This window comes from Sipha flava, unplaced genomic scaffold (assembly GCF_003268045.1).
Source record: "Sipha flava isolate LNK unplaced genomic scaffold, YSA_version1 474_pilon_pilon, whole genome shotgun sequence".
Taxonomy (NCBI): Eukaryota; Metazoa; Arthropoda; class Insecta; order Hemiptera; family Aphididae; genus Sipha; species Sipha flava.
Window position 1 is genome coordinate 104,120 of NW_020273266.1, and position 14,370 is coordinate 118,489.

At 37.0% G+C, this 14,370-nt stretch overlaps 1 protein-coding gene across 2 annotated transcripts in view; it reads right to left on the bottom strand.

The window, feature by feature from the left end:
• Window positions 1–1,258: 1,258 nt before the first annotated feature.
• The window catches only part of LOC112689843, a 61,321-nt gene continuing 48,209 nt past the window's right edge, over window positions 1,259–14,370 (bottom strand). For both annotated transcript variants that reach the window (XM_025563711.1, XM_025563712.1), the window contains exons 10-19: window positions 12,763–13,020; window positions 11,918–12,076; window positions 10,755–10,833; window positions 10,561–10,673; window positions 9,600–9,738; window positions 9,062–9,136; window positions 8,916–8,973; window positions 6,289–6,582; window positions 4,467–4,499; window positions 1,259–1,871 (exon numbers count right to left, since the gene is read on the bottom strand). In XM_025563711.1, the coding sequence (XP_025419496.1) occupies window positions 1,692–1,871; window positions 4,467–4,499; window positions 6,289–6,582; window positions 8,916–8,973; window positions 9,062–9,136; window positions 9,600–9,738; window positions 10,561–10,673; window positions 10,755–10,833; window positions 11,918–12,076; window positions 12,763–13,020 (1,388 nt within the window). In that variant the 3' untranslated portion in view covers window positions 1,259–1,691. The remainder of the gene's footprint in view (window positions 1,872–4,466; window positions 4,500–6,288; window positions 6,583–8,915; window positions 8,974–9,061; window positions 9,137–9,599; window positions 9,739–10,560; window positions 10,674–10,754; window positions 10,834–11,917; window positions 12,077–12,762; window positions 13,021–14,370) is intronic.

The window sequence follows — 14,370 nt, forward strand, 5'->3', positions numbered from 1 at the left end:
AGCTGAACCCGTGCACTTATAGCCCGTTAAAAATACTACCTTATATATGTCTCAAACTGTGTATTAAATTCGTTACCTGTAATGCTAGCAATGGAACTACTGATCGATCTTTTTCTTTTTTTTTTTTGAGTCATAACTGCTTATAAATGTCGTTATTATAACAAAAAAAAAAAAAAAAACACAAAATATCGGTAAAACTTTTAATGCCATAGAGGCACGTGTCATGGAAACAAATAATAAAAACAAATTTAAGGATACTAGGTTTGTTCCAGTATAGTATTGCAAACTTTCAGCAAATTTAAAATATCTAACAAAATGTTTTCTGTTCCATCAGTGCTGCAACATGTTATCAACTTGTTGGAAATAATAATTCTCTGTTGCTAGTTATACGTTCATTCAATTGTTTCGCGCATGCGTACAATGCAAAATATTAATTATTGTGCTTTTGTTTTATTCAATTGATTACGTCTTGAGTCGTTTACTCGTTTACTGTGTTTTAACTTATGTTTTATATTTTTATTTTATTTATTGATTGGCATTTTGAGATGGATTTTGAATTTTTCGACTCCTCGTCCTTTTCGTCATTTCGTCCGACTATGCATTTTTATTAATTTCTTTCATACTAATTATTATTAATATTGAAACTAATAGCAACTATAAACCATTTGTAAACAAAAGTTTCCATTGTAAATCTTAAAACGTCTGTTTGAGCACTTCCCGTGCTTGGGCCTAACAGTTTTTAATTTAGCCTATCTTCTGCCCTAATCTGTCTCTGTGCCAAATTTCGTCGCAATCGGTCAAGCCGTTTAAGAATACAAAAAGGACAAACAAACAGACAGAAATCCATTTTTATATATATGTAAAATCTATATTGTAAATAAATAAGACACGTGGATTTATTTATGGGGCAGTGCGTACCAACGAGTTGATAACCAGCCGTGTTTATTTACAGTTCATCATAACTATAATGACACCTACCACTGAAATATTATTAAGAGATAGGGCATCCACCCACCTTGAATATGGGGTTAGGCGCCAATGGTACCAATTGGACAATATTTCCTGTCTGAAATCAATCCTCCACTTCTTGTTGATCGGAGCGATTCTTTCTGTTGAAATCGTGAAGGCGGACGTAGAGATAGAACATAAATCGCAGATAAAATCAATGAAACAAAAAAGAACAGCGCACAGCTTAAACATCTGTCGATTTTTTATTTTTATTTAATTTTCTCAAACAATTTATAATATAAATATATGTATGTAATATAATTTAATATAGTTTCATAAAAATTACAAATAACAATAATAACAAAGTGAATCTCTATAACATTATCTAATTATACGCAAAAACCGTGTACAGGGATATTGATTTTGTAAAATTAATTTTGTACGATACAGCGTTATAGTATGCACGTCCACGTGTACTGTTACAAAAAAATTTAAATTTAACAGATGCACTTGAATACATATGCATATGCATTATACGTATATTTTATTCAAAAAATAACCGTTCGATAAATATTATTACTCGATAATAATATAACAACCGTTACAATAAAATCCTCGATACAATTATACGACATGATATAATAGACGATTATTTACCGATTACTCAGCATTAAATATATTTATATTGATAGTATATAAACTATGCCTATAATAGATTATACAATATTTATTTAATAGTCCTTTCATGAGGCCTGCGGGTGGCTGATGACGACCTTCGCCGCGGTGGTAGTGTCTTCGGACCTGACCGATCCGTTTCCGCTGTCGTCCGAGTCCTGAATGGCGTGTCCGTTTTTTTCGCGCACCTTCAATCCCAGCCCTTCCCTGTACTCCCGACTGAGACTCCTGGCCGTCAAGCTATGAACCTGATGACAAACGTTGAAAAACCGTTTGTAAAAACAGCAACACGTATGTTTCTTTACCCCGGGAGTGATCGTCTTTTCACCCTCTCCCTATTCCCGCGGAGACGTTTTCAAGCCGTTCGAACATCTCATGTAAATTCAACGATGTGAAATTTTGTGATCAAACGTGCAATCTAACAGACGTGATTCGGTGCAATATTTGCGATCCCATAAGCACCCTTCATAAGTACGTACGGTTCCTACGTTTACAATTTACACATTTTCCTTACACGGCTTTGGTAGAATTTCATATGGACTCTCCCGAATTCACGTGTTGAGTATATTTTAATTTTGTTCCGAATCTCTTTCTGAATTCATGCGTCATCCGTTGATGTTACAAAAACACTTTTCAATTGTATTAACTTTTTTAACTCTTTATATATTTTTTAAAAAGCCACGTACAGTTACATTGAATAGTACAACAAAAACAATCGTTCAATTTTTAAATGATATATATAAAATAACAAAAATAAGTGATAAGAAGTAAATATTTGTACGAAATATTAATAAAAAAAAATTAGATTACGATAAATTATGAATAATTGAATAAGCGTTTCACCGTTTGCGCGTGGGAAAACTTTACGCCATCAGCGGAAAACCGACCAAAACGAACAAAACCGGTGTAACGATCAATAATACGAGTGTAATTAGTTGTCAATTCAGATTGGTACGTGGTTACGATACGCGTCGTAGCGACTATTTGGGAAATTCACGGGGAGCGACGGAAAGTAGACACTCGTCGTCGAACATAATTTCTGAATTCATTGCGAAAACCAAAGTGCAATTGTATCGTTCGAACACACGGCATTTGACAATTAGCGTGACGCACGATTTTGATTTTTTCACGCTGTAACGTTTTCTTTTTTAACGATCGGTCATTGATTGATCGGAATAATTCACAATTATTTTACAATAATTCTCTTCGAATATACCTATACGCGGTATACGGTTGTTGATGGGTTTTCGATTTTTTTTTTTTTAGTATCAAAACTTACACGTGATCTTGAGTTACACGACGGGTTTGTTGTTATAATTCTGACATTTACACCAGAACCTAGAGGACACGGTTGCCGAATACTAAAAGCAGTGCCGAATATTTAAATCGGTTACACAACACAACATCGCTGTAAATTATACATTAGTACATGCAGTAAACATATTATTTATTATACATAGATATTATGTACGCTCAAAATCGTATAAAGCATATTACATGCAACACGATGTTAGATTATTATTTTCGACATGCGTGTACTGTTACTTAGAGTGACTCACAGGTTTTATCCAATTTTTTAAGATGAAAGCAGTTTCGACATTTTCGGTACGTGTCCGATCACACGGGAAAGTCTTCGTATTGACGGTGTTATTTTACCTGGTTTATTTGTAGTTCTTTGGTATGATGGCAGGAGCTGGATATGTCATTTTTTGTTGTTTTTTGGATTATCATGTAAATAGTTGATAAATAATATGTTTCAAATGGTGGCCAAGTATGATATGTCTTTTATGTGTTAAGGTTATTTATTAAAATTATAAAAGAATTAATGCATTTCATACCAAATTTTATTTTACATTCCATTCTAAACCTTTAAACTCGTTTTTCCGAAAGTTTAAAAAATGTACATATCAGCTTCTGCCATCATACCATAGGGTTATTCGTATTGAACCGATTAAAACTCAAAAAACAAAACACAGAAGTTCTGCCACACAAATGTACGTGTTCTCAACGCGGTAAGAAGCCGAGATCATGAGAAAGAACGTTGACTTCGCTTTCTTATAAGTCCTGGCGTATTTATCATTTTCATTCGCTAGAAATAGTAACGTATTTATTCGGCAGTATACGCTGCAGCCGATTGACCACCGCCAAATCTCTCGAAATCAAAAGTTGTTGACTTTAAGTGTTTACACGTAAACATAATTATATTAACTAATAAATTATTAACTTTCATTCATGGCTCGTTTTTAACCCCTTACCCCTCCCTAATACTGAACTGTCTACCATAACCGTAGGTTGTATCGTATTCGAACGCTCAGTTATATTTGATGTCGTGTCGCGATTTATCGGTGGTTTTTATTTTCCACGTTCAGCAGTCGGGAGTCAATTGATCACATACACGATACGCCGTGCAATATATTTTCAACAGATATTTCTGAATTATTTTGAAATTTATTTGTACTGAACAGTATCGGTTCCCGCGGTACATGCAACACCAACAGCAATCAAAAGCAATAGCAATGATCGGTTAAAGCGGTGCATTGCTCGGACTGCAATAAAATGCAAACTACTTGCAGCCGTTGACAAAATGTGTAATATATATATATATATATATACATATTTTTTTGAGGCAAGTTATTGGAAGATAAAAATGTACAAACAATGAAATAAGCTACTGTTATTATATTACAACAACCAAACACCAATAATCATAACACATACGAATAGTACATCGCGAACGTAGTTGTTTCCGTCACCACGCATATAATTCAGCACACATGCAAATAATCGAACCTCGTTTGGAGGCGATACACCTTCGGAGCGAAAGAACTTGGTTGTCTACTTACTTGACGGTTCAGGTTCTTCGTTTTGTCCACGTTCTAAAAAAAAAAAAAAGCAATCGTAGACGAATTATTATTATTATTATTATTACTATTATACAATATTATTACGTGGTCAGAGATATGTTTTAGAAACCCGGATGACATGACAATAATATTATGAAAAGTACCTCTGTGCAAATTTTGGTCTATAGCTACCCAACGGACTTGGTGTTTTTAGACCGGTTGCGCAACGTATGTACCAGTTTTGTAAAAGGGTATTCTTCATAGTGGTGTGCGATAAAAGATCAAGCTACGTAATGAACAATAATTAACATCGAGTAGATGACAGTATTTTAAAAGTATAACGTTGCAGTAGTGCCCATACGTGCATTATATATATTACATAAAAGAGCGTATTGACCCGTAAAAGTATAACCTGTAAATCTTGAACCATAAGACCAGTCAATTAGTTTGGTGTTACAGTCGAGTTGTGATGATATTCAAGAACTTGGATGAAAATTCTAATTTATCAATCGAGATATCGGTGGGTCGAATTTTTGTTTCCACAGGGACGTAATTTTTAACGTTTTCTAAAACGAATAACATTTTATTCTAATGCGTCAGAATAAAAATGTTTAGGAGTTAATTTTTACACGGGATTGACATTTTGAATTGTTTTATGAATCTGCACACTCTCGATATACAGATGACGCAGTACGTATGATAAAATTAGGTAGTTAATGAAATGTATTTATAATATTAAAACATTTATGTTCTATTTCTATCACATTTTACGAGTAAGTATTATAATTATTTAATAATAATCAATTAAATGTTTATTATTAATTACTTAACATTATTTTATTTTTTTTTCGTGTACTACAAAGTTGTGACGACCGTCTCATTAAATAATAATTTTAATAATTTGTCAGTAGAATACGGATTTCGAAGCCATACAAAACTAAAAAGAAATCACTTAAAATAAAGCAATAAAATTCTGCAAAAATGCAAGACATAAAAAAGCATCAAAAATGAATTTAAAAAAAATAAACATTTTCATCGAATTATTTTACAATATTATGAAGACGAACACTAAAATCAATAATTTTTGTCATTTTGTAAGTGACAATCGGTAACAAAAACTTAACTGTAATTTTGAGTAAATAATATCCAAGGTAAGATAATATTTTCATGTTAATTGTTAAATTAATCTACTATATATCATATAGTAAATGGTAAGCTGATAAATTTACACGGTTCGTTGAACAGTTATACTGAACTATATATAACGAATAAATCGTTTTATTAAATTAAACATAGCAAAACAAAGTCAATTGAAAATAAATACGCTTAGAATACGTTTGAAGAAATGTTTCAAAACGTTACTTAAAAGCAAAAAAAAAAAAAGCATTAAAAAAACGAAAAAGCGAAATAAAACAAAATAAAATGCCGTGCATTTGATTTTATGCAGTAAGAAATCGAATCAATAGCTAACATTGCTTCTTTTTAAGTCAATGGAAGAACACAGCAAATGCCTCCGAAATCCGTACACTATTCATCATAGTCCATAATCATGATTGATCATGAACCATGATTCATGATCGTCACATGAGTACGAGTGCAATGCAACAAATATACAACAGCACGTGTACATTTTATTTTATTTATTTATTTTTTTTTTTTTTTACGGATAACACAAAAGAAAAGTTTTTCGCTCGACCGGTAGTCACGTGGAAATGTTCGAAACGCGTAAGCGGTGCGCGCCGCGCCGCAAAGGTCGGAACCGTTTTGTGCGGATATTTTGTACAACTACTCGTATTATCGTTGCAATGGTTTCAACACTCACGTTGGACGAAAACTGTTTGGCCAGTTCTTTGACCGAAGGCATGTGCACGTCGTCCGCGGACTCGACCACCGAACTCCTGGGGCCGCCGCGTCCACCCGCACCGCCGCCGTCGCTGTCCCGCCTGTCCGACCACGAGCACACCCGAACCAGTTTGTCGCGCGCCGTGTTGCTGGCCGCCGCCGGCTGACCGACGACCGCCGTCCCCGGTCCGTCAGCACCGCTCTCGGTGTGCCGCCGTTCCGCGTGGTCCGCGACGCCGCCGATCTGCACCACCAGTCTGGTCGTCACCTTCGTCTGCCGTAAACACACACGCACGCACGTCGCCCGCGTGTTTCACCGTCATTACATCGATTGTGTACGCGTTGCGATTACGATTTCTATCATTGTTACTATCGATCCGCGACCGACGCGGTAGATCGCGTATCAATCTTATCCGGGAACGTTGCTCGCGTACTCGTCCAGAGTTTGGGCTCCGACGGCCGACGAGTACCCGATACAGTGGCGTATTTATGGGGGGGGGGTCCTCTCCGAAATGATAAACACCGTTGTTAAAGATTGTTATTTTTAACATGGATATGTCTTAATGCTGGGGATTTTCGAAAATTTGTTTCGCGACACTGAGAATGTTGCTTACGCGATGATTTAAAATTTTATACTTATAAAATATGTTTGTTCTTTTGAGAAAATATGTGGTGAATTTTTAGTGACTCTAATAAAAAATTCGTTTATTACAATGTAGTTTTTATACTTTTAAAAATAATAAATCATGAAAGAAATTGAGTTTCTTATTTCTCTGATGGTGTAAAGACAGTCGAGAAGTCTTATAGTGTTAAAGAAATTTTTTTCCCAAGCGTGCTTGCTCCTTCCTTTCCACCCAAAAATCAAATACATAATCGGCCCCCTCCGAAATGAAAACCTATACATACGCCACTGACTCGATAGGATTTCGTCGCGACCGCGCTCACTCGGACACGGTCCGAGTGCAGCGCGTGTCGGTGACGTCGAACTCATAGATCATTTGATCAACTGTTCTTAAAGGTACGGTGTCCAATACGCGACCGATCGTAGCTACTCGGTTCTAAATTTTGTCAGTTGTACGCCGATGTCTGTTGAAGAGTGACGTACAACGGTACCAACATGTCTGATAATGAGTTGCTGTACGTTTTAAATAATAATAAACTAATTCCAAACTTACTAGAAGATGAATCGGAAGAGAATGAACGATTATTTTCGTATTTTATGCCTAAAAAAAGGGAACCAATTGATTCCTTATTTTTAAACCAAAAATATATTTTCATTTTTTATCTTTGATTAATACATTTTTATACTGCATGTGTCAAATGTCTTATAACTCCGGATATTTACGCGCGCGGATTCGATAAAAAGTTTATCTTCTTGTGATGAAAATACTATTGCCGACATATTGATGTGAGCGACCGGTCGTGTTACATTGCTCTCGTCGTGACGACAAATTATCAGTCGTGCATTGCAGTCGCGGGGATAGGACACCAGTCAATGGGAAACCCAAATAAACGATAGAGCGCGACCTGTCGCGCATTGGACACCGCACCTTAAACGGGTGTAAGCGAGTACCGGAGGTTAAAGGTTTGACCGGGTCAGACGAAGTGTTGTGTACGCAATCGGTGCCCGAGAAGTTAATCATAAAGTTTGTGTGGCCGAGCGGTAGGATGACGATTTCAGATTTCGGAATAAATCCGAGTTCGGCGTCGTTGTAGTGCGTCATCCCGAGTACCGAACACGGAAGATGGAGTTAGGAACGTGGGCGTGGTCTAGTTAATGTCACGCCGTGAACATAATTAATCACATTATTCACAATCATTATACGCTGCAGTGCGATCAAATGTCGTTACAAAATTTGAAGAAATTTAATTTGTTTTGATTTTAATTTCTTTTTTTTTTTTCTACGCCTAATCAAAACCAAACCGTTTTTTCGTTAATCCTTTCGTCTACATGATCGATAACGTAGTGGTTGAAAACACTAGTCCACCGTTTTTCTTAACAGCTGTTTAAATTTCCTACACAAATTCCCTGGCCAACTTCACTATAGCATTAAAAATATGCGCGATGAATTCTCGAAACCAATAGCTGTCTCATGTACCAAAATATTGTTTTAGCGAATACACTTAAAGCTACGAAATTGCTCTGCCGGCGGTTTCCGCTAAAGTTCTCCAATGGAAAATGTGCAATACTCTCCGAAGACAAACAAATAAAAACAAGTTCTGGTAGACGATAAATTTTATTTTCATGTAACACAACAATATATGGTAACTATTATTTCGATTTCGTACGAAAAATATCACATAAAACCGTGAACCTCCCCCCTCCAAAAAGATTAAACTAAATATATCTTATACATAAGTATATAGTGGTAACTATCATAGTATATTCAATAAGAATAATTGGTTGTTTCGTGTGAAGAAATAGAGTTGATCGTATTATTTTATTTTATGGCACGGTGGTAGGCAGCTACGACTCTACTTGTCTTCGGAATAAATAGGATTTTTAATAAAATTTTGTGTGCTTTTTGGATTCCTAAACACGGTTCTGGGCAAAGTTCCGTATACTATTGATTTTTCCAAAGTACCGAAGTCGTCGTGAACACTAACCTGTTTTTGTTCGGCTTTGGACTCCCCGGACCGATTAATGTAGTAGTCTCGACCGTACCTGAACAATAAAAAAAAAAAATCATTGACACAATAATGTTATTTCGGTTACTCGATTGAAGTAAAAGACGTGAATACGAAAGAATTACCGTTGCGTGTCTGGTAACGACGGGCTGCAAATTATTTTCAATGGGACAGACGTATCGTGTCCGTTGCTCAAGTTCCTTAAACAAAATACCATCATCGCGAAATGAAAGAATAAAATATAAAAAATTATATTGCGTTCGTTACAACTATCTAACAAAACACTAACACGACGCAATCCTCGTAATGTATGTGTGTGTGTGTGTTTATTTGTAAGTTATACGTTAATTTTTATAAGTTTGTATTGAATGATTGTGTACGTGCAAATGCCTCCTCGTCCGAATGTATAGACATATTAAAAAGTTAATTTATTTTTGTTTTTTTTACTTATCAACGCAATAACAGACATTTAATTTGTCGAACGACAATTTCATTATTCAAGTGATTTGAACAGAAACTCGTGACAATAACAATTTACTTATTTCCCGTTAATTTGAATGGTAATTGATTAAGGGATAATATTTAATAACATAATGTTGTAAGATCGGTTTTCCATCTGATTGCGCTTCAAAAGGAATAGTTCTACAGTAAACAAGTACTCACTGCAGCGACGCCTCGCTACTGCTCCGGCTGCCGAACATCGACTTGTACTTGCGCTTCTCAATGTTCTCCGCGGAGTACGGGTTGTTCGTCAGTGGTGTAGCTTTTTCCCATTTCAGATGTTCTCGTTCCGCTATCGTCCCTGCAGCAGACGAAAAAACGACTTCAAAACCAATTGGCCATTCTACTAATACGCAGAATTAAGAACTCTATATGTTCTTAACCTGTGGTCCGTGACCCCCCGAGTGTTCGCGAATCTCATGTCAGGGGTCAGCGACGGTATCGTCTTCACGATTACACACCAAGAAAAATACGAGCAGCCGTCACCGAAGCATAATGGAAAAATGAATAATAATTGAAATAATATTTTTTTTGCTTATTTAGCATCGTGAGGCCTCGACAATTATTTTTACGTTCGTGCGCTACAACAATTTAACAACTGATAGTATGGACACATCGACCGAAGCAGATCACTGGTAATTTATAAAACGAAAATGTTGTCTTACGTTTATATATCGCACGGATGGAACACATATAAACGTAATACTTTCGTCGCCAAAATTAATTCGAATTCCGCCATCGCTTTACTACAAATATTCATTCACTTTTTCTGAACTCTATATTTAAGCTTGAATTTCAATGTTTTTAATTTCATTTTTTCACCGTTTTCGAGAAAACAGCATGATACGTTAGACGCGTATATTTTTAATCACGAATGATTATCAAGTTCGAATATTGGTGGATTGACTTTAGTCGTCACAATATTTTATACTGCGTATTACTGTGAATGGCTTACAAATATCTTACAAATGTGAACAATGAGTAAAAAAACGCTCTTCATGTGTACCTAGCCTAGGATGAAAATCTCGAGTCAGAATAATCGCGTAACGTGTGAAGGCCATAGTTTGGCCTCGGCCATGAGGGGACAATTTTATAAAATTTATAACTTTTTCACCGCACTTACCTGGCCTGGGAGGCAACGATTCATCTTTACGTACGATTACTGGCGGCAATACCACTTCCTCGGAAGACGTCGAATTGATCTCGCTGTCAGTGGCGTTCGACGTCCAACTGGTCCTACGCGGTACAAACGACGAACGTACAGTTTAATTTTTCAAATTCGATTAACGCGTGGTTTGCGCGTGTGACATGAATTACCTGGGCCTGGGCACCGGTCTCTCGTGAACTTCTAGTGAGCTGTTGTCAAAATCTCTCTGGTGGTCCATGGAACCCTGGCCTGCAGAAATCAGCATTGGAAATATGTATAATTTTTTATCGGTGGTGTAACTCAGAGGAAATTATTTTCGGGGTGATGGGTGGATGAGAGGGAGGAAAGTTCAACCGAAAAGTTTAACAATATATTATAAAAGACTCCTGAGACAATGCTCTAAGCCGACTTTATAACTGCTTACATGCTGTTACAGGACTGAAAACAATATTCCACTGGTTTCAATTGCTAACCGGCATTCCTATTGTTATATTTTTACATAATCAATTGTAACACCGTAAGTACCTATGTTTTTTTAATATAATATCTAAAATATAATGGTCAAGAGCATGGAAAACCAGCGCTGGTCCCCCACCTCCCAAACCCGTACGATATCATATTGTGGTATCAACGGTATCCGCTATCGGGCTGCGGTTTTCAGAATGTTGAACATTTTTATTTTAATACATTATGGATCAATGACTACCGACCATGGTCCATTCATTTATGGTCCATCACATTTAACTGTACCATGAATATCGTTGTGTTCAAAGCAAAGCCGTATCTGGGGGGTCCAGGGTGTCTGCACACCCACCTCCCGAAATTTCTTCGATATTTTACGAATGTTTAAAATAATAATTATTTTTCAATACCAACATAAATATTTTCAGTCAAAAATGACTTAAGCTCTAATTAACCATTAACTGTTTTTAGTTTTATAATATAATATCATATTAAAATATGGTATTAATTTTAATAAAAGAAGATTAAATTTTTTTCTGTCTTATTTTTAACCAAATATCAAAATTTAAAATTTAAATTCAATAAAATTACAATATACATGTTTTGAACCCCTCCCGAAAAAAATTTCTAGATACAGCCATGATTCAAAGTATTAAACGATCGCATACTTGATTCGCGTTATAAATTTGAATTTCAACTGAAGACAGATAGGAAGAGGACAAAACAGTACTTTTGCCTCTCCACCGATATCTAGAGAGAAAAGGTCCGTCCTCCCACTCCAGATAACGCCAATGGTCATTACAGTAAAATCAACAGTCACCAATTAACGCGCTTTTTAAACAGAGATGTTTATCGAACACGTTTCGCCTACCAGAATCGACTTGGGAGAGCGCCACGTGCTTGTTGCAAGCTTCCACCACCGGATCCCAGTTCAACGGATTGTCCTCCTCGCTGCTGGGGCCCTCGAACATAATCAATTGGTCGGTGGTTGGACGCATATTGCTGGTCTGCTGCTCCGGCTCGAAATCGGCTGTTCAAACACGGAAACAAGTAAATAAAAAAAAAACCGGCAATATAATATCGCTTCTCCGGTGGAACAACGGCGTAAGTGAAAATGTAATTGTTCTTCAGAAAACGTAATTGTTCCATTGGATATGTGATTAAAAACCGGTATTTTCAACAATGACGAAACTGCTCTCTAGCGGTCAATAATAGGTATTATACTTATGTCATTATTCCATTCGATAAAATGAAATGTTATTGTACTGTTGTCGTACTTATGTCTAAAAGTCAAAAATTTGCACTTATGTCGTTGTTCCACCGGAGAAGCGATATATATATATAAAAGAGTATATCGGATCACGCAGACATGCCAGTTGATTCAAGCAAGGGGTAGTCTCACTGTCAATTCACGGTCAAGTTATGTTAACGTCGTCACGTCGTATAACGCGTTTGACCCTAAACGTGCGAATGCGGTTGACGAGTTAAGAAATATTTTTTCAAGTTGAAACATTACAAGTATGGAGAAAAAATATTTAATTTATTTCTATTGTACCCGCGCGACAACTAATCGAGTAATTATCAATAAGTCCGTAGGAAATTCAAAAAGTGTTCATAGATTATTTTTACAACGACTACAATTTGTCGACCGTACGCGGTCCGTTCAGACCATCGGACGTAATATCAATTATTGCACATCGATAATGAGTGAATTACATAGTTCGAGTAGCTCGTCCAGAGCGGAGTTCGAGTAGTCGGACAGTTCAGACGTTTCGTCGGCGTCGCGATCTCCGATCAGAGGCCTGGTCACTTCGCACGGGTTCGGCACTAGCATCGGCACGGGCACGGGATGGTGATGATAATTGTTAGAGCCGGACGGACGGCTGACCCTTTTCTTTTGGAACAACCAATTGTCTTCCCACGAGTCCACCGTGGTGCTGATCCCTTGATCATCCGGGTCGACGACGCTGCCCTCTGGAAGATCAACATAATGTTTACACGTAATGTACCGCAGTAAGTAACGATTTATCCTTAAGGGGGGGCGCATATTTACTCGGTGACGATTTACCACAAGTGCATGGGTGCAACTAGAACCCAAATATTGCAATTAGACTATAGAGATCTGAAAAAACAGGAGTGCTACTCCGGGGTGATAAAAACTCTACTGCGCCCCCCCTAGTTGCGCCTGTACACAGATGTAATTAGTACAGTCTCGACGTGACGTGCAATATCGCGATAAAGACGTTTCATTTCGTGAACGCCGAGTTGCGCGCGATTCGATCGGGAGGCCAGTTCAGGAATACGATCATCATACAATTCGCGCACAAATCTCGACGAGATCATCTGAACGGTGAAAAACATACTTGCCAAGCGGAACGTTTGAAAAAACGCGTATTGGTGGATCGGCATGTATTAGCCCGGCCGCAACATAGACGGAACTAGAGCGCTCAAATATTGGGAGTGCTGAAATTACATAGCTCGCACTAACCCGTGGGTGGCTACACCAACTCTCCCTCCCCTCCAAATACCTTATCTCAATTTAATCATTAAATGTATCATAACAACACACATACACTAATATTTTAATTTATAAATATTAACAAGCCTAAATTGTAACATACCTATTTATTTCATTATATAATTTTATTTAGGTCATACAGCACTAAGAAATATACAAATTAAAAAAATATTATACAATATACAACATATAATAATTATACTCGTATTATCTTGCGATGACTAGTGAAATATTTTTCAAGTAATTCTGACGATGTATTTAACTAATAGTCATGAACAATTCATCTTTCTGATAAAAGCATCAAATACAAATACCTATACACGTATGAAATAAGAAAAACACTATTTTTTCATACAATTTTTCAATCATAAATTATTTGACGGGGGGGTGCTAAATTAGAGCCTGGGGGTGCTATAGCACCCTCAATCACCCCCCTAGTTGCGCCTATGGGCTGCAACGATAACTACAGCCGAACATGCGTGGGAAACTTTACCAAAAAAAAAAACGTCAAATGTACACGTAATATTAAGCTGCCCGTTCGTCCGCGTTTTGTTTCCGCGGGGTCACGATCAATACTGCACGGTACGTTTATATCGCTATTCGTATAAACAATTTTGACGCAGTTGCTCCCCGATCGAATATAACTAGCGATTTCCCATGGGCAGTGAATACGTAAACGTGACGTGTTGTCCGCACAATATTCGTTTGTCGGAAGGCGTACTTAGACGCACAGGAACTAAGACCGATACACGTGTACAACAGAAACATTCGACGGTGAAAACGAACGATGATTCCGTGTCGAGGTC